Source organism: Lontra canadensis, unplaced genomic scaffold, assembly GCF_010015895.1.
Source record: "Lontra canadensis isolate GAN:19392208 unplaced genomic scaffold, GSC_riverotter_1.0 scaffold93, whole genome shotgun sequence".
In the NCBI taxonomy this organism is placed as follows: domain Eukaryota; kingdom Metazoa; phylum Chordata; class Mammalia; order Carnivora; family Mustelidae; genus Lontra; species Lontra canadensis.
In genome coordinates this window covers 487,561-513,817 of record NW_022631087.1, presented here as the reverse complement: position 1 = coordinate 513,817, position 26,257 = coordinate 487,561, and the positions used below count along the sequence as shown (strand labels likewise).

Below are 26,257 nucleotides of genomic sequence, written 5' to 3'. Positions count from 1 at the left end.
GTTCTCGTCCTTATGGGGTCCATAGTTGCGTGGCTCTAACGTCCCTGACACAGGGCCGCTCCCAAAACCCTACCTGGAGGCTCCGCCCGCACGGTGCTGGTGGAGTCCCCCAGCTGAGGGCCTCAACTCCCGAACCCGCCAGTGGAGCATGAAGGGATGTGAGTTCCAGGAGGCCGAGTGCTCAAAACTGACCCAGGGCCTTCGTAAGAAACGACAGGGAGCCGCCTCGGTGGGTATGCTTTGAGGGCCTGGTCCCAGAATGGGTTAAGTGAGAACCAAAGAGTTTTGAACTCAAGGGACCCCTACGGACCCACCAATCCAGTGCTTCTGAACACTGCCACCCCCCACAATCACCGGGCAGTTCTGAAAAACACCGACGCCCCAGCCCTATCCCAGACCCAGCAACAAAAGCAGAATCTCGGGGTGGGGCCTGGGCACTGGCCATTGTTTCAAAGCTCCCTGAGGGGTCTCCATGGGTAGCCAGGGTTGAGAACCCCGTATCTCAGTCATTTTGTCAAAGAGGCCACCGCAGCAAGAAGGGGAGAAGCCCCACAGTTAACAAGCAGCTTGACTCCGAAACAGCACTTGGCTGGGGAGTTGTACAGGATCTCCTCTGGGCTCCTTGGAACCACCAATCCTGCGGGCTGGTAAAGACTACGCCCTCCACAAGGGTGGACAAGCCTAATCTGGGTGGGACCACCCTGTCCCTCCTGCCTTCTCTCCAACCAGCTCCCTGCATGCTCCCCACTCTGGCCACAAACCCCTCTCCAATCCCAGAACATGCCATGGATGAGTCCACTTGGGGTCCACGCTCCTACTGTTCCTCCCCTCCTTGATGCTGCTCCCTCTTCTCTGTCAGATGAAGTCTGATGTGTCTTCAAAGGCCTAGCTAATGCCACCCCCTCTACAAAGCCTCCCACTTGCCCTGTACCTTAAAGGGCTGGTTACTTACCCCTGATTCTCCCATACCGGAAAAGCCTCTATTATCAGCATTTATCATGCCCACCTACCCACGTGCCTCTCCTCCCTATGCCTCTTCCCCCTGTTTAGCCTATAAATGTGTGCAGAAGAAACAAAGCTTGGCAAGCATCGCTGAGAAGGCTATTTAGGTTGGTGCCAGAAGAGCCCCCACCCCAACCCCTTGGGACAGTTCAAGCTTTTATCAGTCTAAACTTAATCAAAGACCCCGACTTCCCAATTTCACCGGGACTCGCTATCCCACAGCAGAGTTTGCGAGGGTGACTCCTGCTCAGCCTAGCTGCCACCAAGAGACAAAGGCCTCTCCAAATACCAGGTTCAGGAAACAGAAAACAAAATGGCGGTCATTTACCGGACACCTACTGTGCATCCTGCATCACTCCACAAGCCTTGGCCCCTGACCTCGGGAATTTTCACGGCAATCCTGAGCACATCTGTCTCAGCTTGAGTCACTAGGGAAGAGAACCTCAGGGAAGTATTTTTCTCCTCCACCTGGAAAAGATGAAGGAATAGGCTCTCATCCTCCTCCTACCTCACCAGGTTAGACGGGCCCGGTGCTACCACTGCGGACCTGTGCGAGCTCCGCAAATTGCTCCTTTAACTGAACCTCAGTTGACTTATCCGAAGAATGGGGTTCAAACTTCCTTTTCAGTTCTTGTGAAGATTCAACGAGATACGTGTAGAAATGCCTCAAACAGTGTGGTCTCATGGAGTGAAAGCAGATCACACTGTCAATGAAGAGTAACTTTGCTTCCTTGCTCCCTCTTTCGATCCTTCCTCCTGGAGCCTACCTTACAGAGAGGTAACTCTACTTTAGCATCTTGAAGACTGGACCAAATAACAAATATTTGTTTTTTTCCTCAAAAAAAAAAAAAAAAAAAAAAAAAAGTTGGGAGGCCTCAAACAGTTCACCCAGAATACCACTAGATCCCTCAAACACAGACTGGCCTTCCCAGGCCCTCAGGAATGCCCATTGACAGCTGGACCTAGTGCACTCCTGCAAGCCTTCTAGACTCTGTGTTTATGAATTCCCTGGTCAGCCCCTCAGCTGCACATCTGTCTTCTTGGAACATGGTAATCACAGAGCAGGGAGAAATGCTAAAGAAAGCATCAGGCAGGGCAGGGCTGAACCACATGAGTGATGCTGTGAAGATTTCAGGGAACCCACGAGAGGACCAGGAGGTGGGCGGGGCAGGAGGACACGCTGTCTCGCTCCCACTGGCACTCTTGGGGCAATTATGGCCCTATTAACGGCTGCCGACGAGCTCTGCCCTGCGAGTCTGAGCTACACCGGGGCGGCCCACAGATGTGCTCGGCCCACAAATGTGCAGTTGGCAACTCCTGAACTTTTGGTGACTTGACACCCACTGATCTGATCAGCAATTACATTTTATTTCGGGGCCAGGGAGACAGCGGAGAACCAGGAAAATTATAAGACATCAGAGCACAGTTCTTCTAAGAATATCAACCATAAACTTTTTTTTAACCAATTGTTGTTTTAGTGGTTAGGGGATTCGTGAGGTTCTGAAATAATAAAACCGTGGACACAAAAATCCGATTATAGCCAACTGTCCCCCAGAGAGCTTTTTAAGTAAAAAATCTGGGTGTGATTCTGTTGTTGTTTTGCAGGGGGATGGGGTGAATTGTGCCAAGAAAACTCTGCTGGTAACAGTGAGTGGAGCATAGAGATACATGGATTTGTAGTGTGTCCTGGGTTTGAATCTTTATGCTGCTTCTTACCAGCTGTGTGGCCCTAGGCAAGCTGTGGAACTTTCTGGCCTCAGCTCTCCCATTTGTGAAATGGGAGTGGCAGACCTCGTTTGGGGCTTATCATAAGCATTCCCTGAGATGTTTAGAACCATCGAGAAAACATCTGGTCTACAGCACTGGTACATGGTAACGAAGATGGTACCTTCTTGCTCTAACATTCGTTTCTGAGCCGAAGGCAGAGGCTTTAACCCACTGAGCCACCCAGGCTCCCCTCTAACGTTTCTTTCTTATCTACAATAAACAGTTCCTGTTCTCACCATCGTATATCAAACCCAAATAACCAATCAGCCTAAGACGGGGAAATGGCATCACTAGGAGCAGTTTGGTTTCTAGCAAAACTGATAGGCTTTGTCATCTGCCTCTGTCAGAACATCAGTCCAGGCCCGGCAGCTTCAGCAGCTTGGCTGGTGGGAAAACATGACAGAGCACAACCAAGCCCAGTCGGGTCCAGAGTCTGTAAAAGTCTTGCGGACACGAAACTTAACTAAACTCAACAGGGGTGGCTGCTCCCTTCTCTCCTCTCCACGCCTAGCTCACGGCAGCCCACGGCAGCCCAAAGGATCCCCAAGAGAGTGTCTCTGAGAAGCACCACTGACTGTATTTGCGTGGGAATGGAACATAATTGCAGCTTGTAAAGGAAACCAGCCTAAGAAAAAACATTCCGGGCAACATCCCGAGGAAACGGGGAGATCTTCCTGCGGGGACATTTTCCTGGTTGCCAGAGAAGGGGGCCAGACAGCTTGCCCACGACATTCTTGATGGAGGTGACTCACCCACCTACACCCCCACAAACGGCTCCCAGAGCTGCCTCTCCAGCCCCACTGTCCCTCCCAGGTCCTAGGCTGCTGCTAAATGAGCTTCTCACCCAGAAAACAAAACACCACCAGAAAGAAGAGATGACCCCTACCCATGCAGGTTGTCTCTCCTTTGGTGGGTTTACAAACGGGCCGAGCTGGGTCTCCCTTTCCAGTCAACTCGCTCACGCCAGCGCTGGGACAACAAGAGGAACCAGACACGGAGGGCTAACCACACATGCCCAGCTGTCTGGTGCCCAGGGCCCGGCGCTTGTAATAGTGAAGAAATGAATGCGTGAACAAGTGAATGAATCCAGGAATGGACAAACTCCATAGGAGGCACTGAGGAAAGTCCATCTTCTCCGGCAAACCTGCAAGCCAGGGACTATGAGCATCGCGTTACAAAGGACGGCAGGCGGCCTCGGAGGGGTCCAGTATCTTGCCCACACTCACGTAGAATGAAGAAACCAGACTCTGAACCCACGTCTGACTCTCAAGTCAAGCCTTCCAGGATGGAAACCACCCTCATGACCATGATAATGACAAATGTTTACATAGCCCTGACCCATCCGAGTTATTTTATCCTCCCCGCATTCCAGAGACGTGGACTCATCAAGCGGCACAGCCAGCTGGAGAGGAGGTAGGGATGTGAACACACACTTTCATTCTTCCCATCACAGGTACGCGGGGGCACCGTCTACAGACCAGGCCCTGTGTTAGGGGTTGGGGATACGACAGTGAGCAGCACAGACACAGTCCATGGACCTCCTGTCCAGAAGGGGGGGTGGGGTCTACTTCAGAACAAAGCTCCTTCCACGACACCATATGCCGCCCGCAGAATTTCCCCAGGAAAACAGTAGTGCTTCAGCAACTGCATTTTGCAAGGGAAAATGATCTGAAACAGAGCATGTCAACAAAAAGATAGGAATGGTTTGCCTCTCAGTAGCCGGTGCTGTTCCCCAACACAGCTTACCAGAAATCTTATCCCTTGTCAAGGTCAGCTCTGCTCTTCCTAAAGACGGGTATGTGAACATGTTAGGAGACTTGCTTCTAATAATCAGCTTAATTGGGCTCCAAACAAAACCCAAATAACTATTCCCTGCTGAGTCACCAGAAAACCCAATAAGGAAGCCTGGGGAGATGGGAGTCTGCAGTCACCTGGCTAACGGGGCCTGGCCACCCTGGAACTCCCAAGCAGTGGTGCTGACGAGGGAGTGGATTCACCTGGTTAGGCCACCCATGATGCACAAGCCCAGGAGCCCATTTTTCCAGAAGGGAGTATAGGTGAGAGACAGGGAAGATCTGTGGGATTAGAAAGTTCCCTCTGCGAGACCTCAGGGAATGCAGCATCTTTGAGCACCAAGCTTTATCTTCCTCTACCAAGCACCTTAGTCCACAAAAATACTAAATTAAGAATTTGATACAAAAAAAAAAAAAAAAAAAAGAAAGAAGAAAGCAAGCAAGCTAAGAGACTAAGGCCAAAGTAGTACATTTTTTTCCTTTGCTCAATAGCAATCAAAGGTCAGGCCACTAGTAGCTCACTTACTAGCTCTAGTATCAAGTTCCCGCAAGAGAACCAGCCTTAAAGACTCCACATCAAGACCCACACACATCACAGAGGCCATCGCCATGGTGACCAGGCCTCTTCCCCTGGCTCCTAGCTTTCCACAAGGACATATTCCCTTGGTTGGAGCTTACTTCACTCCAAGAGAAACTCTTCACGATCAAGCTCAATTTACCATGACGGTCACTTCACAAAAAGCAACCCCCGCCCCCCACCAGAACGGAATCTTGGTACCAGCTACAGTGAGGGGGAATCCTTGGGGGATCTTGGACTTGAATGGACCGATGGAACAGGGAGACAGGTTCACCCACATGCGAACCTTCTTTGGGGGTGCCAAGGGGGACACTGCCCAGACGGCTAAGTTCAGAGCCCCATTTCTGGAACCTGTTGATGAGGGAGCAGGAGGCTGGCTAAGGACAAAGCAAAAGCTGGCACCTTGCACCCTTTCTCCATCCGCTCCCCTCGGTAATATGTAATAGCATTCCTCAGTGACCCCTGACTGCCATAAACGAGAAACAAATAGTTAACTTGCAGAAATCACAATCCTACAAGACAGGAGTCTCCCTTGGTTTACAAATGTCCTAGAGATCTACAAACAAGTTACCTTTATTAATAGCACAATTTCCAGAGGTAAATAACTCAGTTCCTCAAGCCCTAATGTGTCCCTCCCCAACGTTAACAAAACTGAAGGAGGCTGAGGTAAAAAGGAATGTAAATATAGTTAAATCTCTTCTAAACCTAAATCTCACTAACAAAGACGCTTGATAGCAGGATTGTGACATCCCACCAAGAATCTCCCAACTATCTTGAAGTTAATAGCTGGCCAAAAGACAACACTGATCAAGCTGCTAGGCCTGTGGTATCCCCGCACCTTGTAGGCCCTCTTTAGCATATGAAAGCTCCGTTGAAACCTCTCTTCCCCTCACCTTCCCCCAACCGCCAGGTACCAGGTACATAACCTGCCATCCCTCACAACCCGGGGCAGCAGCTCTTCCTGCCCCCGGGTCCTGTCCCCATGCTTTAATAAACCACCATTTTGCACCAAAGATATCTCAAGAATTCTTTCTTGGTCATCGGCTCCGGACCTCAGCCCACGGAAGCTCACCTAGGTTCTAGACCTTCATCACTGTGACTATATGGATCTCAAACCTGGGCAGGTCTGAAAGCTTAGTCGAGAACTATACCAAAGGGTTTCTCGAATTCTAAATCCTGCTCGCTAGAATTTCAGAGCCATGACACGGAGCAAGGGTGACCAAGAAAACGACCACTGAAGGTAAAATGCCAAGCAGTGCCAGGAAGTTTCAAATTCCGCAAGAACCAGATTTTGGAGACTTCCATTCTCCCGTCTCCTCCAAAAACTGATGCATGGAGACCAAGCCAAGAAAGCAAGAAAGTTTCCGGGGCTTACCTGGGTTGGGTTGTAGAGTTCCTGCAGGGGGCTTCGAGACCCCTTCCGACAGCAGATGTCCACACCGAAGGGGTTCCTCCGCATGACTGAGGAGAGAAAGTGAAGGCTCATCAGAAATGAGCAACAAAAGCTTGTCGTCTGACAAAGAAAAAGGCACAGAGGTAGGTGGGGGAGGAAGAAACAGGTAGGAAAGGAAGAGAGAGAAAGCCAGCTTCTAGCAAAGCTGCTGTTCCTTTATCCAATGGCATGTCTTCCCCAGCTTGCAGGCATCTCCACACTCAGAAGGTCATAAATAATCTAAAACATTCTTTCCCCCAAGTTTTTAGGAAAACAAGTCAGGCATCTGAAACTCACCGAAATGAAGTTACTTAGGAAAGCGTAAAGTTTGTTCCCAGGGAGTGAGCTCTATGAGCACCAGGCTTGGTGACGTATTTCAAATTGAGGCCTCAATGATCAATTACAACCTCTTATTCCTGCCCTCCCTATCGCCTCCTCCGCTCCAGCACCTGGTTCTGGTCTCCTGAGCACCCTGCAGAGCCTCCCCCTGGAGGGCCCTCCCCACTGGCTAAGTCAGATGCCCGGTCACCCCAAAGCCTCTTGTAAATTAGGTTATTTTTAATGAACGTATTCAGGTCAAGGCACAAAGGACAAGGGCTTATAGTTCTAAACAGAAAGGAGGGCACTTATAAATAATAAAAGAAGGGTAAGGGGTGCTTGGGTGGTTCCGTCAGTTAAACGTCTGACTTTTGATCTTAGCTCAGTTCTTGATCTCGGGGTCGTGAGTTCAAGCCCCACGCTGGGCTCCACGCTGGGTCTGGAGCCCACAAAAAAGAAAAATTAAAAAATAAAATAAAAGAGAGAGAATTAAGGGAACTCCTCAAAAGCCAACGGCATTGGGGACACTCAGCACTATTTTTTAAAGGTTTTATTTTTAAGTAATTGCTACACCCAATGTGAGGTTCGAACTCACAACTCCAAGATCAGGAGTCACATGCTCCACCGCCTAAGCCAGCCAGGCGCCACCCCCCACCCCTGACCTCCAAGAACTATTTTTAAGTGGAAAAGAATTTTTTCTTTTCTCTTTCTCCTTGCTCACACTCTCATTCCGGGCCCTCCCTCCCAGAGCTTACTTAACACACAGTCACCTGTTGGTAATTATTTGTTGAAGGGAGGGCGGCGTGGAGGAGGGAGGAACAAATGAATGAGAGAACAAGCGTTTTCTTCTCCCACAGGAGGCTACTTTCTCGTGCAATGACATAGTAGGGCATGGGAGGGGGGACGGACAAGGAAAACAGATCCATCCAGAAGCCTAAAGAATTCGTCCTTCTGTAGCAGCCATGGAGTGGACCCATGATGTTCCCTGCAGCAGACAGCCCGGGATTTGCATTCTGGCTCAACTGCATTCCAGCTGTGTGACCTTTGGCAAGGCACCTAACCTTGCTGTGCCTGTGTTTCCTCAGCTGTAAGATGGCGCTGGCTGTGAGAATTCAGTGAATTACTCCTATGTGCAGAATGCTGACACCGGCGTGCAGGCAAAAAGCGTTTCTTACAAATTTCTGAAGGCATCGAATCGTACACTGGATTTGCACGTAACAATTCCCAACAAAAACCCGCTTACACCCAGGAGGGTAGGGCAGAACGTCTCTGCTCTTGAGCCATCCAGCGAGCTGATGGGAAATCAGCAGACCTCAGAGACTTCTCTGGGGGCGCCTGGGTGGCTCAGTCGTTAAGCGTCTGCCTTCAGCTCAGGTCATGATCTCAGGGTCCTGGGGTTGAGTCCTACATCGGGCTCCCTGCTCAGCGGGAAGCCTGCTTCTCCCTCTCCCCCTGCTGACATTCCCTCTCTGTCAAATAAATGAAAGGGCGCCTGGGTGGCTCAGTGGGTTAAGCCTCTGCCTTCGGCTCAGGTCATGATCTCAGGGTCCTCAGATCAAGCCCTACATTGGGCTCTCTGCTCAGTGGGGAACCTGCTTCCCCCTCTCTCTCTGCCTGCCTCTCTGCCTACTTGTGATCTCTCTCTGTCAGATAAATAAATAAAATCTTAAAAAAAAAAAGACACAGAAGATGCTATTTAAAAAATTTTTTGAAAAAATGAAAAAGTCTTTAAAAAAAAAAAAAATAAAGGCTTCTCTGACTGGAAAGCCACAGAAGGCTGGGAGGGCTGGCGTGAGAGGGACACACCCGGGCCCCTCCCTCGCTCAGAAGCCTGCCTGAGGTTGGGATGGTGAGGAAAGCCATCTCTGCAAGGAGCCAGTTACTTCTGGACATTCTCCAGGTGAGTCGATGCTTTCTCAGGCAGTTTCCTTTGACTTGTCCCTCGGAGCCACGTGGAAATCCTCAGAGTAAAGCATCGCTTCCAGGAACCTGGAGACTGTATGCTCTCACCCCTTCTCCTTTGCTTCCAAGAGCAGGGTCACTGCTTTTTTTCTGTGAAGGGCAGGCAGCACCTCGGCCCCATGCCCCGCAGTCTCTGGGGCACCTTGTCATTAGCCCGGGACAGCCCAGAACCCAATGGGCGTGGCTGCATGCCAACACCGCTCCATTCATGGACATGGAACGCGAATTTCGCGTCATTTTCATGTGTCAGGAAATCATCTTTGGATGTTTTTTCTGTTTCACAGAAACAGGCGCGGCCCATGGGCTGTCGTTGGCTGACCCCCACCCCAGAGAGCAGTCCCCAGGACGCCTGGGGTCAGCCGAAAAAGCCCCAGACACGTGCCGCCTGCCCCACAGCCTTCTCCCCCAAGGCGATCTGCAGGCAAATGTCCACCCACAAAAGCTGTTAGAATTTGATTAGGCTGTCCGGGGGTGGGGGGTGGGGGGGGGAACACTGCCTCTTTGTTCCTCTACCAAAGCCTCGAGAAGAAGGGGGAAAATCCACGTTGTGTTTTTCTTTAATTTATTGCTTCATTTTTCATTTCCACCAAAAACGAGGTAAACTGTTAAATGCACGCAACTGGCCCTCGGTGCACAATGACATAGCAACACTTTGGAGGAGAAAAAACAGCCATAAAACTTATAAAATTATGCTCACGCCGTGCAAGATTAAACCCTCCCCATGGCGGCAGACAGGCTCACGGAGACAGAGGCTGCAGGACCGCCGCGGTGAAAACCTCACCATGGAGTCCATTAAAAGTCAGCTTTTATGGGGGGCAGTATTATTTAATTGGTTTATTTTTCTAATACAAGGCCTTTAAAATGCTTTGACCGTGTGGGGCCTGCAACACAGGCCCTTTCCCAAGGCTGTCCGCCCTCTGTGCCTCCTCCAGCCCTGGCCACGCGCACTCTGTCGGGCGCCCCGGGAACCAGCTTCGGCACCCCAGGCCACCAAAGCCAAAAGGGCTTTGTGCACTGTTTATGAGAATGACAACAATCTTACTATTTACCGAGTGCTCGTGTGCCAGGCACTTGGTTAAGCATAACCCTTCCCACGGTGAAGGAAGGACCTGCATTTATAGGTCTGAGCCTCTGTTAACTTCAGAAGCTTGACCAAGGTCAAGACCACGGGAGTGGAAAGTAACCACTCGAAGGTTCAGACCTGACTGCTAGGCTCTTCCCATCCAAACAAGGACAGCGAGGACCTGCTGTGTGCCTGGGAGACAAAGGAAGGGTTGGCAATTAAGCACCTAAGTATTAAGTATGTCGTTCCCATGAGCGTTTTAGGTAAAGTGGCATCAGAGAAGGTTGAGCGAGTGACACACACAGATGGTGGTGGGTACAGTTTAGAGAGGGCTCACGGTACGCCCCATAGCTTACGTTTCATCTGCACAGCAGCTGTATGGGGCGGGTGCCACCACTGTCCCCACTTTATGGATAGGAATATTGAGCCACAGCAGGGCTAGGTAACTTGCCCAGGTCTTTTGACTAAGAGGGGAAGCGTGGACTCCAACAGCGGCCGTCCGTGCTCTCAGCTGGAATGCTGGACCCGTGGTCAGATGCCAAGTCCATCACACAACTTTCTAGCTTGGCCCAAGACTGGGTTGGTTGGCCAGTTCCAGGGCAGGGGATCTAAAATGTAATCCAGTGTCATGGGGGTCATTAAAATGATGTGATGGGACAGCCAGACTAAAAACTAACCGTTACTACACTCCGTTCATTCAATAAACTTTCCATGTGCCTACAGCATGCCAGGCATGGGCAGGGGGGTATGGACTACAGACCACCCCCTTCTTATTCACATTTTCCCCTGCTGCTTGGCACACAGTAGGCACACAAAAAAGCCTGTGAATGAGCTAGGATTTAAGGCTTCCTTCACAAGCGTTGGACAGGCTGTTTTCTACTATATAAGGAAGAAACCACCAGTAGCATTCAACAGCTGTTCTTTTTTTTTTTTTCCTTTGAAAATAAAAGGTCTGGTGATCAAAAGCCCTAAGAAAGGAATCCCTGAGGACATTTAACAGTGGCCTCCTGCTGTCCACGCACCACCACAGGTTTTATTTAGCTGCAACACTTGCTTTTCTCTTTTCCTTTCAAAACCCCAATCAACGGAACTCAAGACCGTTTGGTAAGAATCAAATTGGCTCAATTTACAGCACGATTTCTTGGACCCAGGAACGTTTCTGTATATTCCAAGATACATGAATGAAGCTAAAATCAGAATCAAGCCCTTGTGTTTGTTTTATGATGACAAAGAGCACATTGTTCCTACATGGATCCTCTACTCAAAATAAACGGACAGCAGGTGACACAAAGTGGGCTCTCGGCAAGGGGGTGGAGCCCGCCTCACCCTCTGAGTGGCTCCCTCTGACCTCGCCTTTGCTTCTGGGCTGCATGGGAGCTGGTGGATGGCTAATGTGGGTCTGAGGACATAAAACTGCAAGGCCCTAGGGCCCTGGGTGGGAGCTCACCTTTGATGCATTTTAGAAAACTACAGACTGGGGCGCCTGGGTGGCTCAGTGAGTTAAAGCCTCTGCCTTCCGCTCAGGTCATGATCCCAGAGTTCTGGGATTGAGCTCTGCATCAGGTTCTCTACTCAGCGGGGAGCCTGCTTCCTCCTCTTTCTCTGCCTGCCTTTCTGCCTACTTGTGATCTCTGTCTGTCAAATAAATAAATAAAATCATTAAAAAAAAAAAGAAAAAGAAAAAGAAAACTACAGACCTTTGGGCTGCTCGGGGAGTACCATCCAGCCCCATCACTTTACAGAAGAAACTGAGAGGTTAAACACTTGCCCAAGCTCCCCAGGGTAGCCAGCCACAGAGCTGAGGCTAGAACTCAGGTCTTATCAAGTACAGCAAGAGTTAATAATAAGAATCATGACGACTATGATTTATTGAGTTTATCATGTGCCTGATGCCTGACAGAGGCTAAGCCTTTTTCTCACATTGTGTCATTTGTTCCTCCTAAAAACCCTGTATGTCCAAAATAATGCAATGATGATAGTATCATTTATTCCCATTTTACAGTTGAGCTGACAGAATCCCAGAGAGGGTCAGTAACTGGCGCAAGATCACACAGCCAGCGGAGGGCAGAACACGCGGCAAATTCAAACCCAGGCCTGCTTCCAGAAAGGGTGGTCTTCGCCACTTCCCCTGCTGTCCCTATGAGCTGCTGCCACAGCATCTGTCTTCCCACTTCTCTCGACATCCAGAGCGAGGCAAGGCTTACTCAATCAGCCGTGTCCAAATGAGCCTCCACTCCCCCCACCCCACCAGCAAAACTGCTCTAATACTCCACTTCAGACACTTTATGAATTTGATTTTGCTAACAGCCTGGGTGTCAGCCCTCATCTACACCATGTTCTGCGGGTGCAGAGCAACAATGCAATCACAGACACGTCTTCTGCAAAGGCACCAATTCACGCAGTGCCCTGGTGTGGTACCGACCAGCCCATCTGTCTAAAGGGTGTTGGCCCGGGACCATGTCTCGGTCAACATCATCAAGTTAGGGTAAGTGAGAGAGACACCCAGCTCCCACAGAGGAGGGAGTTTTCCATTCCTGGAAAGACAGGTCATCTGCTTTGCTACTGTCGGGTACCCAGCTGCTCTCAAAGTCTACTCCATCGCAGCTCCCCCCTCTCCGGGGGAGGGCATCCTGTAGTTCCCACCATCCTGGCTTGCCTGGGATAGAAGAGATTCCTGGAACTCTGGACTTCTCCCATGCTAAAACCAGCAAAGTCCCAAGCCCCGAGCAGCACCCTTTGGATTCAAATCCTGGCTTCACTATTAACCAGCCCTGGACCTTCAGTCAACTTCTTCATCTCTGAAATTCTAAAGCACAATAATAATGCCTATATCCTAGGGTGGTTTGGGGAATTAAATGAAAATGTAAAATAGCCTGGTACATAGCATCCAGGACTGTCCATGCGAAAAGTCGTAGACCTGGATGCCATGCCTCACTTTGCCACCACAGAGCCTCGCTTTGAACCAGGTCCCCCCAGGACCTCAGATTTCTCCTTGGTCAAGTGCAGAGATAAAACCAGGGGACCCCCTAAGTTCCCGATGTCTAAACACAGGGCAGTGGGAAGTTTCCCCAGAGAACCACGGGTTCAGTAAGCCCTGGAGAGGGGCTGGGAGTGGGGCAGTCAGGTGCAAGGGGCAGGAGGTGTAGACAGAGGACCCGGTGGTAGTTACCCAGTAACAGAAAAGCAGGAAAGACCAGTGTGGGCCCAGGAGAGGCTGGGAAAGAAAAAGCAGAGCTTGGCTGTGAGACAGACTGCTCCTCGATTTCTGCCCAGTTTCCGATCCACCACCAAAGCCTGGCATCCTGGTTGAAATGAAGAGGTTTTTCAAATGGGGAGAAAAAAAAAATGCCATCGGGGCACCTGGGTGGCCTCTGGCACCTGGGTGGCATAGTGGGTTAAACCTCTGCCTTCAGCTCAGGTCATGATCTCAGGGTCCTGGGATGGAGCCCCACACCAGGCTCTCTGCTCAGCAGGGAGTCTGCTTCCCCCTCTCTCTGCCTGCTGCTCTGCCTACTTGTGATCTTTCTCTCTCTCCGTCAAATAAATAAATAAAATCTTTTTAAAAAGATAAATATCATTTAAAAATGCCATCAATAAAGAAAAATTAATAATAATAATACAAAAATGGGACACCCCCCCCCCAAATCTTATATGGAAGCAGAACCGGTGGTCTCTAGCTCCCCTAGGGCAGCTGTTGGAACAAAACCCTCTTGTCTCAGTAACCCGAGACCTGAAATTCCACACAGGGAGGGGCTCAGAGTGGAAAGAGCCCAGCCCTCTGCTGGGAGCACCCATGAGTCCGGCCTTCCGGGAGCCCTCTTTTTCCTTAGAGTTCAGCATCTCCTTCGGACCACCAGTCTCCCTCTAAAATACGAAGGAAGAAATCCCCTTTGAGTCACTTGCTAACATCAGAACGTATTAGTGGTTTTGCCCAGGTTTCTGGAAGAAATATTCAGACCTAAGGAAAAAGGAGGGAGAGCAAGGGAAACAAAGATGGCGGCAGGGTGAGTGGGTGAGGGGCTGAAGGTCCCAGGGTTCTCGGATGTCACAAGTTGGCTTAGAATTGGCTCAATTCCAAGCCGTCCCCAAAAAGTGGAGAGGGAAACAGGGGTACATAAATCCTCACAAATAACACTTCTGTAGCTACTATATTAAAATTTTTTCTGGTGCAGCCACTCTGGAAAACAGCATGGAGGTTCCTCAAAAAGTTAAGAATAGAGCTACCCTGTGACCCAACAATTGCACTACTGGGTATTTATCCAAAGGATACAAACATAGTGATTTGAAGGGGCACGTGCACCCCAATGTTTATAGCAGCAATGTCCACAACAGCCAAACTATGGAAAGAGCTCAGATGTCCACTAACGGATGAACGGATAAAGAAGATGTGGTGGATAGATAAATAAACACATATAGATACACACACACACACACACACACACACACACACACGACTACTACTCAGCCATCAAAAGTGAAATCTTGCCTTTTGCAACAATATGAATGGAAATAGAGGGTATTATGTTAAGTGAAATAAGTCTGTCAGAGAAAGACAATTATCATATGATCTCATTCATGTGGACTATAAGAAACAAAACAAAGGATCACAAGGAAAGAGAAGGAAAAATAAAATAAGATTAAAAACAGAGAGGAAGGCAAACCATGAGAGACTCTTAGCTATAGGGAACTAACTGAGGGTTGCAGGAGGGGAGGTGGGTGGGGGATGGGGGAAGTGGGTGATGGGCATTAAGAAGGGCACTTGTGATGAGCACTGGGTGTTACATACAACTGATGAGTCACTAAATTCTACCCCTGAAACTAATAGTACGTCATATGTTAATTTAAAAAATAATTAAAATTTTTAAAAAAATAATAAAATGTTCTATATCTCTGTGAGATTTAGTTTTATCTCAAGGAATCTGAGGCTTTTTGAATCCGTGTGTGTTCAGCACATCGGCATGCCCAGATGGGTTCAGGTTTTTGCATTCCCTGTTTGCTCCTGCCAAAAAATTAAGAATCAAAACTCGTGTTTGGAGGCTGAAGGGGTCTCAGCTCCTATCTGATCCCTCCCGCTCATTTTCAGAAGAGAAAACGTGGCCCAGTGAGGGGACAGGATAGCCAAACTTTCCCATGTCCAAGGCCAGCTCAACCCCCCAACTGAGTCCCTGGCAGCCCAGCCCTATGGGCTCTCTTACCCACCCCCCTCCGCAAGCCCTCAGCCCAACTAAGTGTTTAGCACAGAATAAGTACTCAGCTTGTCTGCATCAAGTGAATGAGATCAAACAACTGGTTAAGAGATGGGAGGGTTTAACCAAAGATGTTTTTTCTGCGAAAGGGTTACCAGGCCAAACCACTTACCAAAAGAACAAAAAAGAGAAGTTCAAAGTTGGTTAGCTAACAAAACATCCTCAAAATCACTTAATTGGCTTTCTTAGTCAAAGGAATGAAAACAAACCAAAACATAAGGCAAAATTAATAGGATCCATTCTTGAGGAACTGTGATGTGCCCTAAATGAATTCTATAAACACTCAATAAACATTAGCTTTTTATTATGTCCCTCCTCTACTCCTCACCACCAACCTGGAGGCAGGTGGCATTATACCCATTTTAAAGACAAGGAAACTGAGGTCCAGAGAGGCTGAAAAATTTGCCTGATGACACACTAGTGAGCGGCAGGCTGGGATTCCAACCCACATTTCTGTGGATGCAAACCCTGAGTGTTCTCTCCCACTCCTCTGAAATGAGACTTGTTGCAAGCTTACAGAGGTGGGAACTGGGAGAGGCCAGGCAAAAAGGCAGTCCGGAGTACTGACCCAGTGTCCTCCAACTACCCAGGCTTTGAGTTTCATAAAACATTCAACATGCCTGTATTTGCAGGCGACTTTTCAGGAGCCCCAGAACACTGAGGGTGGGAGACTCAGGGCACTGGGGTTCAACCTAAACCATCATTAATACTATTATCAAACTTAAGCTTTTCAACTTTCTCTTCTTTCCTTCTCAGTCCCTACAATAACCCAGAGCTAATCAATATCCATTCCATATCTGTTTTTTTTTTTAAGATTTTATTTATTTATTTGAGAAAGAGACAGTGAGCGAGAACATGAGTGAGGAGAAGGTCAGAGGGAGAAGCAGACTCCCCATGGAGCTGGGAGCCCGATGTGGGACTCGATCCCGGGACCCCGGGATCATGACCTGAGCCGAAGGCAGTCGTCCAATCAACTGAGCCACCCAGGCGTCCCTCCATATCTGTTTTTCCTTCTTGGAGACCTTACTAACAACCACTGAAGAACACTGAGGAATTTGGGTTTTATTTGATTCAGAAATAACTGGAACCCTTCTGATAGCTAACCCCCAGGCCCATGTCCTTTCCCTACCGTAAGCTCCACAAAGCTCCTGCCACTTGGCCTGTGGAGGTGGTGGCAGAACTAAAGTGAATCAAACTTTCAGCAGACGAAGGTCAAGGGTATAAATCCAAGAATTAGGTGAAAGCACTTGACATAATTCTGGAAGAGAAAAGTCACAGCTTCATCTAAGGGCCAGGAGATTTACTGTCCTAGAAACCTTCCACGGAGAGACTGAGACGCTCCGTCTTAAAGAACATGCCACAGACACTACAGTACTAACCTGCCAGAAGAACGAGCCATCAAACGTGTTAGCCCAAACCAATGGCCTCTGCCATCAACGCACCCCCTCTTTTAGATGATTCTGCCCCATCTGCAAAAACACCCCCAGAGCCTAGGCTCGTGCCCACTTCCACAAAGCCCAGGGTCCCCACCCAAGGGCAAACCAGATGTCGACCTGACAGGTTAATACAGACTCAGGCATACGCAGGACAAGATGAGCCTTTGGAGGCCATCTGGCCCATGGCTTTCACACAAGCAAAGGGAATGGGTATTTATGATTGGAGAAAAGTCCCCTCAGAATTGGTTCTGAGTGAGCAGGACAAAGGACAGCATGCAAGGCTCAAAAATGACCTTCCTGGACAGTCTGTCGTGTTTGCAGTCCACCCCGAGAAAGCATGGAAGAGCTGAAGGGGGAGGAGGTGCCGGGCACTGGAAGGTTACGAAACCCCAATCCAGTAGAACTGACCATGTCCCCAGCACCATTTTACAGGTGGAGAAACGGACACCAGGTACATAAGTGACTCACTCAAGGTCACAAAGTTAGAGATGGGCTGTCTCCTGTCCTTTCACACCCAGTATAGGTGTGATGAACTGATATTTTCTATTCTCTCTCTCTCTTTTTTTTTTTTTTAGTATTTGTCCCGACCCATTAGGCCCTGGGTGCTCGCTGTTCCATTACCGTGTTTCTCCTCCTCCTGTTCTTGCTCACGTCATCACTCCCGCCACCGCACTAGCGAACACAGCCTGCCTCCTCTTTCTCGCTCTCCCCTCCGCTTTGCTTTTCATTCTTCTTCAAGGCACCTGTTGCCTTTTGACTTTTTATTTTAAATGCTTTCCTGGCCACTGCCAATCGCTGCCGTAAGATTATAAGCTCCATGAGAGGAGGGACTTGGATTGTCTTCTCTACCGCAATGTCCTCGGTCCCTAAAAGAATGCCTAAATTTGGCACCTGAGGGAATGAATGAATGAACAAATGAATGAATGAATCTGAGATCTTTTCCCAAAAGATAAGAAACTAGACCATTTCTGAAACACAGTTAACCTCATCCAATGTCTTCAGAATCTGAGAAGTCTTCTGAGGTCCTTGTAAAAAAGACTCACGTCTATAGCCCCCCTGAATCAGGCTCCCCCAGAGAGGGGCCTGGGAAGCAAGGAGGTGAATGAGCACCCCAGGGGATTCATGTCTCAGAAGGGTTTGGGGAGGCTGGACCAGCCAGACAGGAGACATGGCCCACAGGGCACGCGGACAGTGCACCTGCAGGACGGTCTGGACCAGAAGAGGGGGAAGTTCGTTCCAGCTGAGGCCAGTGAGTCCAGGGTATCACAGGAACATCCTTACCAGGGACAGGGCTGGGGGGTAGAGCCTTGCTGGGAAGGTTGTTGGCTAGGCTGAGGCATCTTCACTGATTTGTACCTAACTCACTCCAAAAATAATTTCAGGCCAGACTGGGAAAACATGCCTTTGATTCTGTAGTCAAGATGGAGCCCCTGAATATGATCTTTGAGTTGGAGAATCACACCAATGGGGTTTTGCCGATTTTTTAAAAAATTGTGATAAAATATGCATTACAGGAAATGTACCGGTTTCTCCACTTTCAGGTGTGCAGTTCTGCAGCAGTAAATACTTTCACGCGGCTATGTGACCATCGCCACCAACCATCTCTGGAACTTTATCAGCCCAAACGGAAACTCTGTACCCTTGAAACACTAACTCCCCATCCCCGTCTCCTTCTAGCCCCTGGCAACCCCTAGCCTACCTTCTGTCTCTGAATTTAACTATTCTATGTTCTTCCTATTAATGGAATCGTACCGTAGTTGATGTCTGGCTTGTTTCACTTAGAAGGTCTTCCAAGTGCATCCATATTACAGTATAAGTTGGAATCTCCTTTTTAAGGCTGGATAATATTTCATTGTGTGCATATATCATATTTTATGTATCCAGGCATCCATCGATAGACATGTGGGTTGTTTCCACCTTTGGGCTACACGGAATAACACTGCTATGAACATGTGTTGAAGCCGTCTTGCTCGCGTGTGGAGTATGAACTTGAGGGGACCCGGAGGCTTCCTGGGGTGAGCGTGCTGGCTGGTGGCCTGCAAGCAGGTGCTGTGAGGAACAGCAGGTGGGCACAGGAGCCTGGCTGATGAGTGCAAGGTCAGAATGCGGGCCTTGGAGCAAGCCCTCGCCATAAGAGTCAGCTGGCAGCTCACACTTGAACCCAGTCTTGGAGAAGTGAGCCAAGCAAGAGGCAAGGGGCAATCAGAGTGGTATGAAACCACCTGCTGGGGTTTGGTCTTCTGCAGAGAAGCATCTGCATTAGGCATAAGGGACTTGAGTCTGGGTCTTGGGTTACACGAGCCCCTCCCCTCCACCTACCACCACATACACACAGACTGGGTCACTCAGCTTTCCCTCATGGAGAAATTCCAGGCCACTGAGGCAGTAACCAAAAAAATTGCTGGAGATGACCCCAAAATTGAGATAGCAAAACCGTTGCTTAAAAACCCAGCATGATTTCAAATTAAATACAGAAAATGTCCAAAACAGGCATATAGACACAGAAAGTTGATTTTCTTCTACTTGTTGCCTAAGGGGAGGATGGTGAAGGGTGGTAAACAGACATAAAGGTTCATGGAAATGCTCTAAACTTAGATTGTGGGATGGTTGTATAACTCTGAAAACATACTAAAATTCACTAAATTCTACACTCAAAATAGGTGAATTTTATACCTAAATTATCTTTTAATAGGCTTAAAAAAATAAGTACAAAATGTTTAAGAAGAAAACCTGTAAGATTAATATATTCAAGATTTTGACCTACATGAGTAGGAGATCTACCTCGCAATCCTAACATGGGAGATTTAATTGAAGGACTTGACTTGAGATTATAAGTTGAAATCTTGTTCACATATACTATTGGAGCATTTAAAAAACTTACTAGTCACCATATCTCTAAGCTTGAGGTATGAGATTTGTATTATATCCTAGTGCTCATTTGTTAATCAGGCAATTGAAGTACTCAGAAAGGACATTAAATGTATTAAATTTTAGGAGTACCTGAGTGGCTCAGTGGGTTAAAGCCTCTGCCTTTGGCTCAGGTCATGATCTCAGGGTCCTGGGATCAAGCACCACATCGGGCTCTCTGCTCAGCAGGGAGCCTGCTTCCCCCTCTCTCTGCCTGCTTCTCTGCCTACTTGTAATCTCTGTCTGTCAAATAAATAAATAAAATCTTTAAATCTATTAAATTTTAAATGCAATTGAAAAGGTTAAAAGCAGGTTAAGTTTGTGAAAGGATCAAATGTTAATAAAAGGCCACTCTGAATGTAGCCATGAACACTTACTAGACTTCTGCGAAGAGTCAGATTCCTATAGGCTACCATCCTAGACTTGTAGCTTTAGTTGTGTAGTTTTGGTTTTTCTAGAAGCTTCTTTTGTACACAGGCGTCACCTTGAATGACATGAAAATGCCCACGGTAGCAGGATTAACAAGAACTGGCACCTTCGGGCTGGTCAAAGGTGGGGAATCAGAGTGTTTGGGGTAAGGGAGAACCAGCCCCCAGCCCAAATTCTGTTCCCGAAAATGCGACAGCGGTAGACAAATTTTATTGTTGAGAAACTTAAGACCCTGTGGAAAAACAGAGTTCAAGGAACTGAAATTGGCAGTGAACCTAGGAAAGCCCTTATAAATGACATTTTATGTTCCTTTAAATAAAACAAGAGAGACAGCCCTCGCAGTACAGATCATATTAATTACGTTCTACACCTTGAATAAGTAATTATGGGTATTGTACAGTTAATTCTCATTTACCCTTCCTTGCGCACTGTAGAATTTCTATGGTCTCCCCTGCAGTTTCCCTGGAATGCTTATAAATTTATTTTGCAGTGATGCAGATAATATGCCAAAACACTTTCTTCCCTGCGGCTGGTGCTCCAAGTCTGATTTTACGACTTGGAGACACTGATGTCTGCCTCTGGGGTCTCCCCACATCTTCGGAGACAGGGAATAACGCGGCTGCTTAAGAAAGGACACATTCCACATAACCTTTATGCAAGTTGCTCAAACACAGCGGGCCATTAACCCCACACCTTGTCTCTCCCTTCAAGTACAGAAAGCTGCTGGGCTCTGTGCAGAACAATTTCACTCTAATGCAGTTGGCCTGTCCTGAGCACCCCATCTCTCAGGTAAGCCTCTGCTCCCCTTGGCCACACAGGGATTGTCGCCCATCCTCTGTCTCTCTCAAGGCTAGCTGGGCAAAACTTGAGCATGCCCGGGCTTTCTCGTTCTTTCCCTTTTCTCCACCCTGTTCTAGAAGGCAGAATGGGGTCCTGGCTGATAACATGGTGTAGTGGATTGAAGTGCCCCCCTCCCCAAATTCATGCCCACTTAGAGACCCTCAGAATGGGACATTATTTGGAAATATGGCCTTTGCAGGTATAGTTAGTTAAATTAAGATGAGGTCATACTGGACTGGGGTGGACCCTAAACCCAATGACCGCTGTTCTTATAAGACAGGAGGAGACACATACACACACACAGGGAGAAGGCCCAGGGAGACAGAGAGCAGAGGGGCACAGCCACCAGCCAGGGAGTACCAAGGACTACTGGGAGCCACCAGAAGCTAGGAAGATGCAAAGAAGTTTCTATCCCAGAGCATTCAGCCCTGCCAACACCTTGATTTCAGGCTTCCAGCCCCCAGAACTGGTAGGGAACAGATTTCTGTTGTTTTAAGCCACAAAGTTTGTGGCATGTCGTTTTGGTGTCCCTAGGAAACTAATACACACAGGCCCATGTCCTGTCTGACTTTGACGATATACTCACTCTCTTGGCCTCGGTTACCTCTCTGTAAAATGGGGATAACAGTACACCTACCTGGCAGGAATGGCTGCAAGGACTCCTTAAAGGAATCTGCAACAGGCATTTGTAAGGGCTCAGGAACCTATAATCAGCTACCGTTCCTGGTGTCCAATACCTTCTAACTATTCCCCAAGAAAAGCACCTCAAAATCCTCTTCTATTCCACCCAAAATCTCAGCGCCATGGACATGATATTTACACATTCATCTACGGACACTAGATCGGTTCACAGATCAGAGGGAGTCGGTGACATACGGTAGAGGTCTAACCATCTTGGCTTTGCTCAAGACGAGTGTGCGGCAGCTGCAGGATGCCAAAGGGAGCTGTTGAACAGACACTGTGTGTATCTTTCCTCCAGAAGCAAGAGACCGCTAGAAAGAGATTATCCCCCACAACGAAACACATGCTCATAGTAGTGAAGGGCCAGAGCTTTCCAAGGCAGCCAGCCACCCATCTACCCAAACCCACAGTTTCATTCCCATATGTCTAGATGAGTTAAGGATGGGAATTATTGTTTTAACTGTTCACCTGTATTATCTTCTTCTGACATTTTTCTGGCATAAGAGGCTAATATCCCCACATGTACTAACCCACTGGAGCCAAGAAGATGTTTACAGCCTTCAACTCTGGCCATTTCCCTCTTGGGAAATGTCACCAAGGGAAAAATCCAACAGAAGCTAAAGCATTTACGCACAAAGATGTTTACTGTATTTCCCTTCCAATGGCCAAAAATTGCAACCACTGTAAAATGTCCAGGATTAGAGAAATCATTTCATAAATCACAGTTCACTTAGGTACAACATTAATAAATGACAGTATATTAACTATTCAAAAATGATACTAGAAGTAATAATGTGAAGTCATGGGAAAAGGGTTTAAGTTAAAGCAGCAGATTTCAAAGTATTACGGGGATGAGGATCTCAGCTATGTTAATATATACACCCATAAATGACAATGCGTAAACACAAAAATGCGTTCTTCTGTGCTATTTATCATTTCTCCCCACTTAAAAATGATGACGTCAATACCTTGCAAGCTCCAGAGGAACGAAGTATTACAGACGCCCCTGAATGGCAGGGAAGTGCTAAACAAAGTGTTGGATTGCTCCCAAAGAGGAAGAAAAACTTACACGTAGCCGCTGATGGGGATCTCTTCCCCCAACGGATCTTTGACAAACGAGGGCACGATGCGTGTGCTTCGTGTCTGCATGTCTCAGGACTACAAGCTGCTCGAGTATAACTTGAGGTGTTGTTATCCAGAAGTGGGAGGGGGTGGACAGATAACAGCAGGCCCTGGAGAAGATCCAGGGGGATGGGGGTAGAGAAGGCATATCCGTGTTCTGGGGGCAGCTAGGCTGTCCTTCAAATGTTATTCTTCTTGAAATGAGGCCAGAAGGGAAAGACCACGGCAGCTGTAGCCTATTAAACATGCCCACACTCCAACCTCCCTCCCACTCTCCCTCCATCCCTTCTACAGAGTGCAAGATTCGAGGCTGAACCTCACTGGAAGACAGGCCCGGGGCGGGGGGAGGGTAAGAACAAGAGGACCAAAGCTACTGTAGTCATTTTTCCTAGGGAAATATTTAGCATTTTGAGGCTTCTTTTTTCCCTGAATACATAGGTAAACAGATAGATGATAGATTAGATAGATCGATAGATCGATAGATAGATAAAAAGCTTTGTGACAACATGGAGAGACAGAGTTCCATCTTTCCCCAGAAAGTAGGAACATTGTGCCCAATATCCTTGCTGCCACGATGAGCATGAAGGCATGGCCTCTTGGGATCCAGCACACACATCCAACATGAGTTTAGATATTAAAATTCTTCTCAAAGTCAGCCAGGCAGGATCTATGGGTGCAAGCAAATTAAAAAGCTGTAAACTTATAAGAGGGAGGGTGTGAATGTCTGTGGCTACATGAGTGTTCGATGAGAAGTGACCCAGGTGGGTTGGGGAGGGCTCTGGTTCTGAGCTTGCTGCCACCAACTGTGTGGGTGACCCAGAGAAGAGGGGGAGAAAAATAAGCAGAACATATTTTGAGTTCCAACGATATGCCATGCTGAATGCTAAGCACTTTAGGAAACATGGTTTAACCTCTCCTTCCTCGGGACCATCCTGAAACGTTAAGTGTCATCATTAAACAAAGTAAGTAAGTGTTCTCCCTTTCTGCTTTACAGGCAAAGCAACAAATTCAGGCATAACTGGTGCCTGATGGAGTCTGTAGATGGATAGAGCAGGTAAATGTTTATCATCTCTGAGTGCTATCAACAGAGCTCTACCTGATACAGGAGAGGAGGGGAACAGAGCAGACACGAAACACACAGAAAATAGCATTTTACAAGGATGGGCCCATCCCTTCATAAGGATGAGTAATAATGGGAAAACATGGGCATAGGGTTGAAGTCACTTAGTCATAGGACTGGAGCAGAGCCACCACACCTGTCTGACTCAGCTGGGTCATAACGTTGACAGCAAAGTGTTCAAACACACACACACACAACACAGACTTCGTAGAACACAGTGGCTATGGCTAAGCCCCAAAAGGACTGGAACTCCTGCAAAGGCCTTTACCCCTCCGTGCCCCAGTCTTCTCACCAATACGATGAGAACAAGAAGAGAACGTGCCTTGTGGGTTAATAAGGGGACAGAGGGAGCGAAAGCACCAGTATACCACCAGCCCCGACTCCAAGTGCACATGTTCTCATGGTTTGTACGTTCTCTGAGATCACGATGCGTCCTTCTTCCACTTGGTAAAGCAGGGGATGGTGAGGGTGATGGCGGGGAGAACCCTGGACTCCCTTCACAGATCCATGCCTCCCCCCATCCTCAACCCTCAACTTCCAGCTCAACTGCTCACAAGGAGCGTGTTCCCTCTCCTTTTCTTTCCTTCTTCCTCCTTCTCTTTTCCTCCTTCCCTCTCCTGTCTCAATCTCCTGCAAGTTTGATGCTTTGTTTTCCAAGCCAAGAATGTCCCCAAGTACAAATGGGCAAAGTGCTACCACGTGCAATGTTCTGGGGCCCCTTGGAGGGTGACCTCAGAGCAAAGGCTCACTCAGGGGCAGGCAGGCAGCTCCAGGATAACAAGCCCCCCGAGACAGTCCCAGGTACCAGCCAGGCATCACAGCGCCAAGGACACTTGCCTCGGTGCCCTGAACAGCAGTGGATGTCAGGAAGACACCTTATGGGTGGCAGGGCAGACTGGGGTAAGGATCTTCAACAGTATCAAGAAAAACCCTCTTGTCCTGAGAACCAACCTCCTCCACATAATTGCCCCGGCTCCTGCTGAGGCCAGAAATCCAAGGTTCTTTGGATCAATGGCCTCTAGTAACTTGCCAGTGTTTTGCCACTTAAATAATAACCAGCTTCCTCAAAGTTTGAAAAGCCACAACATCTAAAACAGGGTAGAATTTTCCCCATTATCAAGCTTTTCTCCCTCAAAACTTTGTTAAACCGTGAACCCAGTTATGCTTAAATCATATATAGATTGATACATGTAGATATCAATAGTATTAATATCTGAAAATATTAATTTATCACCATGACCTCCAGATGATCTGCCAATGGACCAAGTCTGAGGTCATTCCTTCTAATAGAAGGTAAAGGAGGTGAGCATCCCAGAGATCAAGACCCAGTCCAGAAGGGTGAGGATGGCAGGAAGCCTGGATTCGGAAGAGGTTCTACACGGAAAAGGCTGATGGAGAAATCCTTCCTGGATGTCCAAAGTCAAGGGTGAGGATTTGGCAGAGAGAAGAGTCAGGATAGAATGAGGATGGCCAGAAACAGAAGGGGAGACAACTTTGCATTTCACTTCCTTCTGACCTCAGTCAATGTCAACACTCAAGGCTTCCCTTGGTTTTTCACAATGAGTGTTGGAACCTAAAATTCTGAGTTGTTCACTCAAGCAGGCCCCCCCTAAGAAATAAAAAAATCTCTCTTCTTCCAAGTGAAGTAGGGCGATTCCGAGGGCTGAGGACCCACGTCTTGACAAAAATTGTCCTGGTTCCCAGGCCAGCTCTGTTATAGAAGCAGAACGGAATACGAGAAAGGAAGAAAAGAACTGGGTTCTCGACGCTACCAGGAAGCTCTTTGTGGGGCCCAATTCTGGCCCTGGAGTAGAAGTGGGAGGCTCAGTTACATATTTACCTACCATTCTCTGATCGCATCTGACGCCAGCCTTCTCTTACTTTATCCAAAATCTACATGTCTGTGGGGCACTGAGGGCTTAAAACTCCAAGTGAAGGGCAGGTGGGTAGGGGATGGGTGAAATACATGGGGGCGGGGGGGGGCACCTGGGTGGCTCAGTGGGTTAAGCCTCTGCCTTCGGCTCAGGGGATCGAGCCCCGCATTGGGCTCTCTGCTCAGCAGAAGCCTGCTTCCCCCACTCTCTCTGTCTGCCTCTCTGCCTGCTTATGATCTCTCTCCCTCTATGGAATGAATAAATAAAATCTTAAAAAAAAAAAAAAAGAAATACACAGAGGGGATTAAGAGTACACTTATCTTGATGAGCTCTGAGTAATCTAGATTGTACACTTGAAATGAATATAACGCTGTATATTAACTACACTGAAATTTAAAAGAAATTTTTTAAATAGTAAAATACAATAACACTGAAAATAAGAAATCAAGTCTCATGGTATTTGGAAACAGGCAGGGTAATATCCCACCAAACAGACCTAATTAGCCCTTTTTTTTTTTTTACATCCTGAACTTTACTATACCAGCCTGCACGTACAGTCAAAGCTGTTGGCTTTCCTGTGGCTGAACGATACCAGAAACGTTAGTCAAATCCAAAAACCAATCTTTAGTTTCAATTTTCTTTTATGCTCTGGCTTAAGCCTGGAATCTTCCTGCTTGTTAACAGAAAC

General features: G+C 48.0%; 1 protein-coding gene across 2 annotated transcripts in view; it reads right to left on the bottom strand.

The window, feature by feature from the left end:
- CHST11 (carbohydrate sulfotransferase 11) overlaps positions 1–26,257 on the bottom strand; it is a 252,389-nt gene that overhangs the window by 126,308 nt on the left and 99,824 nt on the right. For both annotated transcript variants that reach the window (XM_032836762.1, XM_032836763.1), the window contains exon 2: positions 6,515–6,600. In XM_032836762.1, the coding sequence (XP_032692653.1) occupies positions 6,515–6,600 (86 nt within the window). The remainder of the gene's footprint in view (positions 1–6,514; positions 6,601–26,257) is intronic.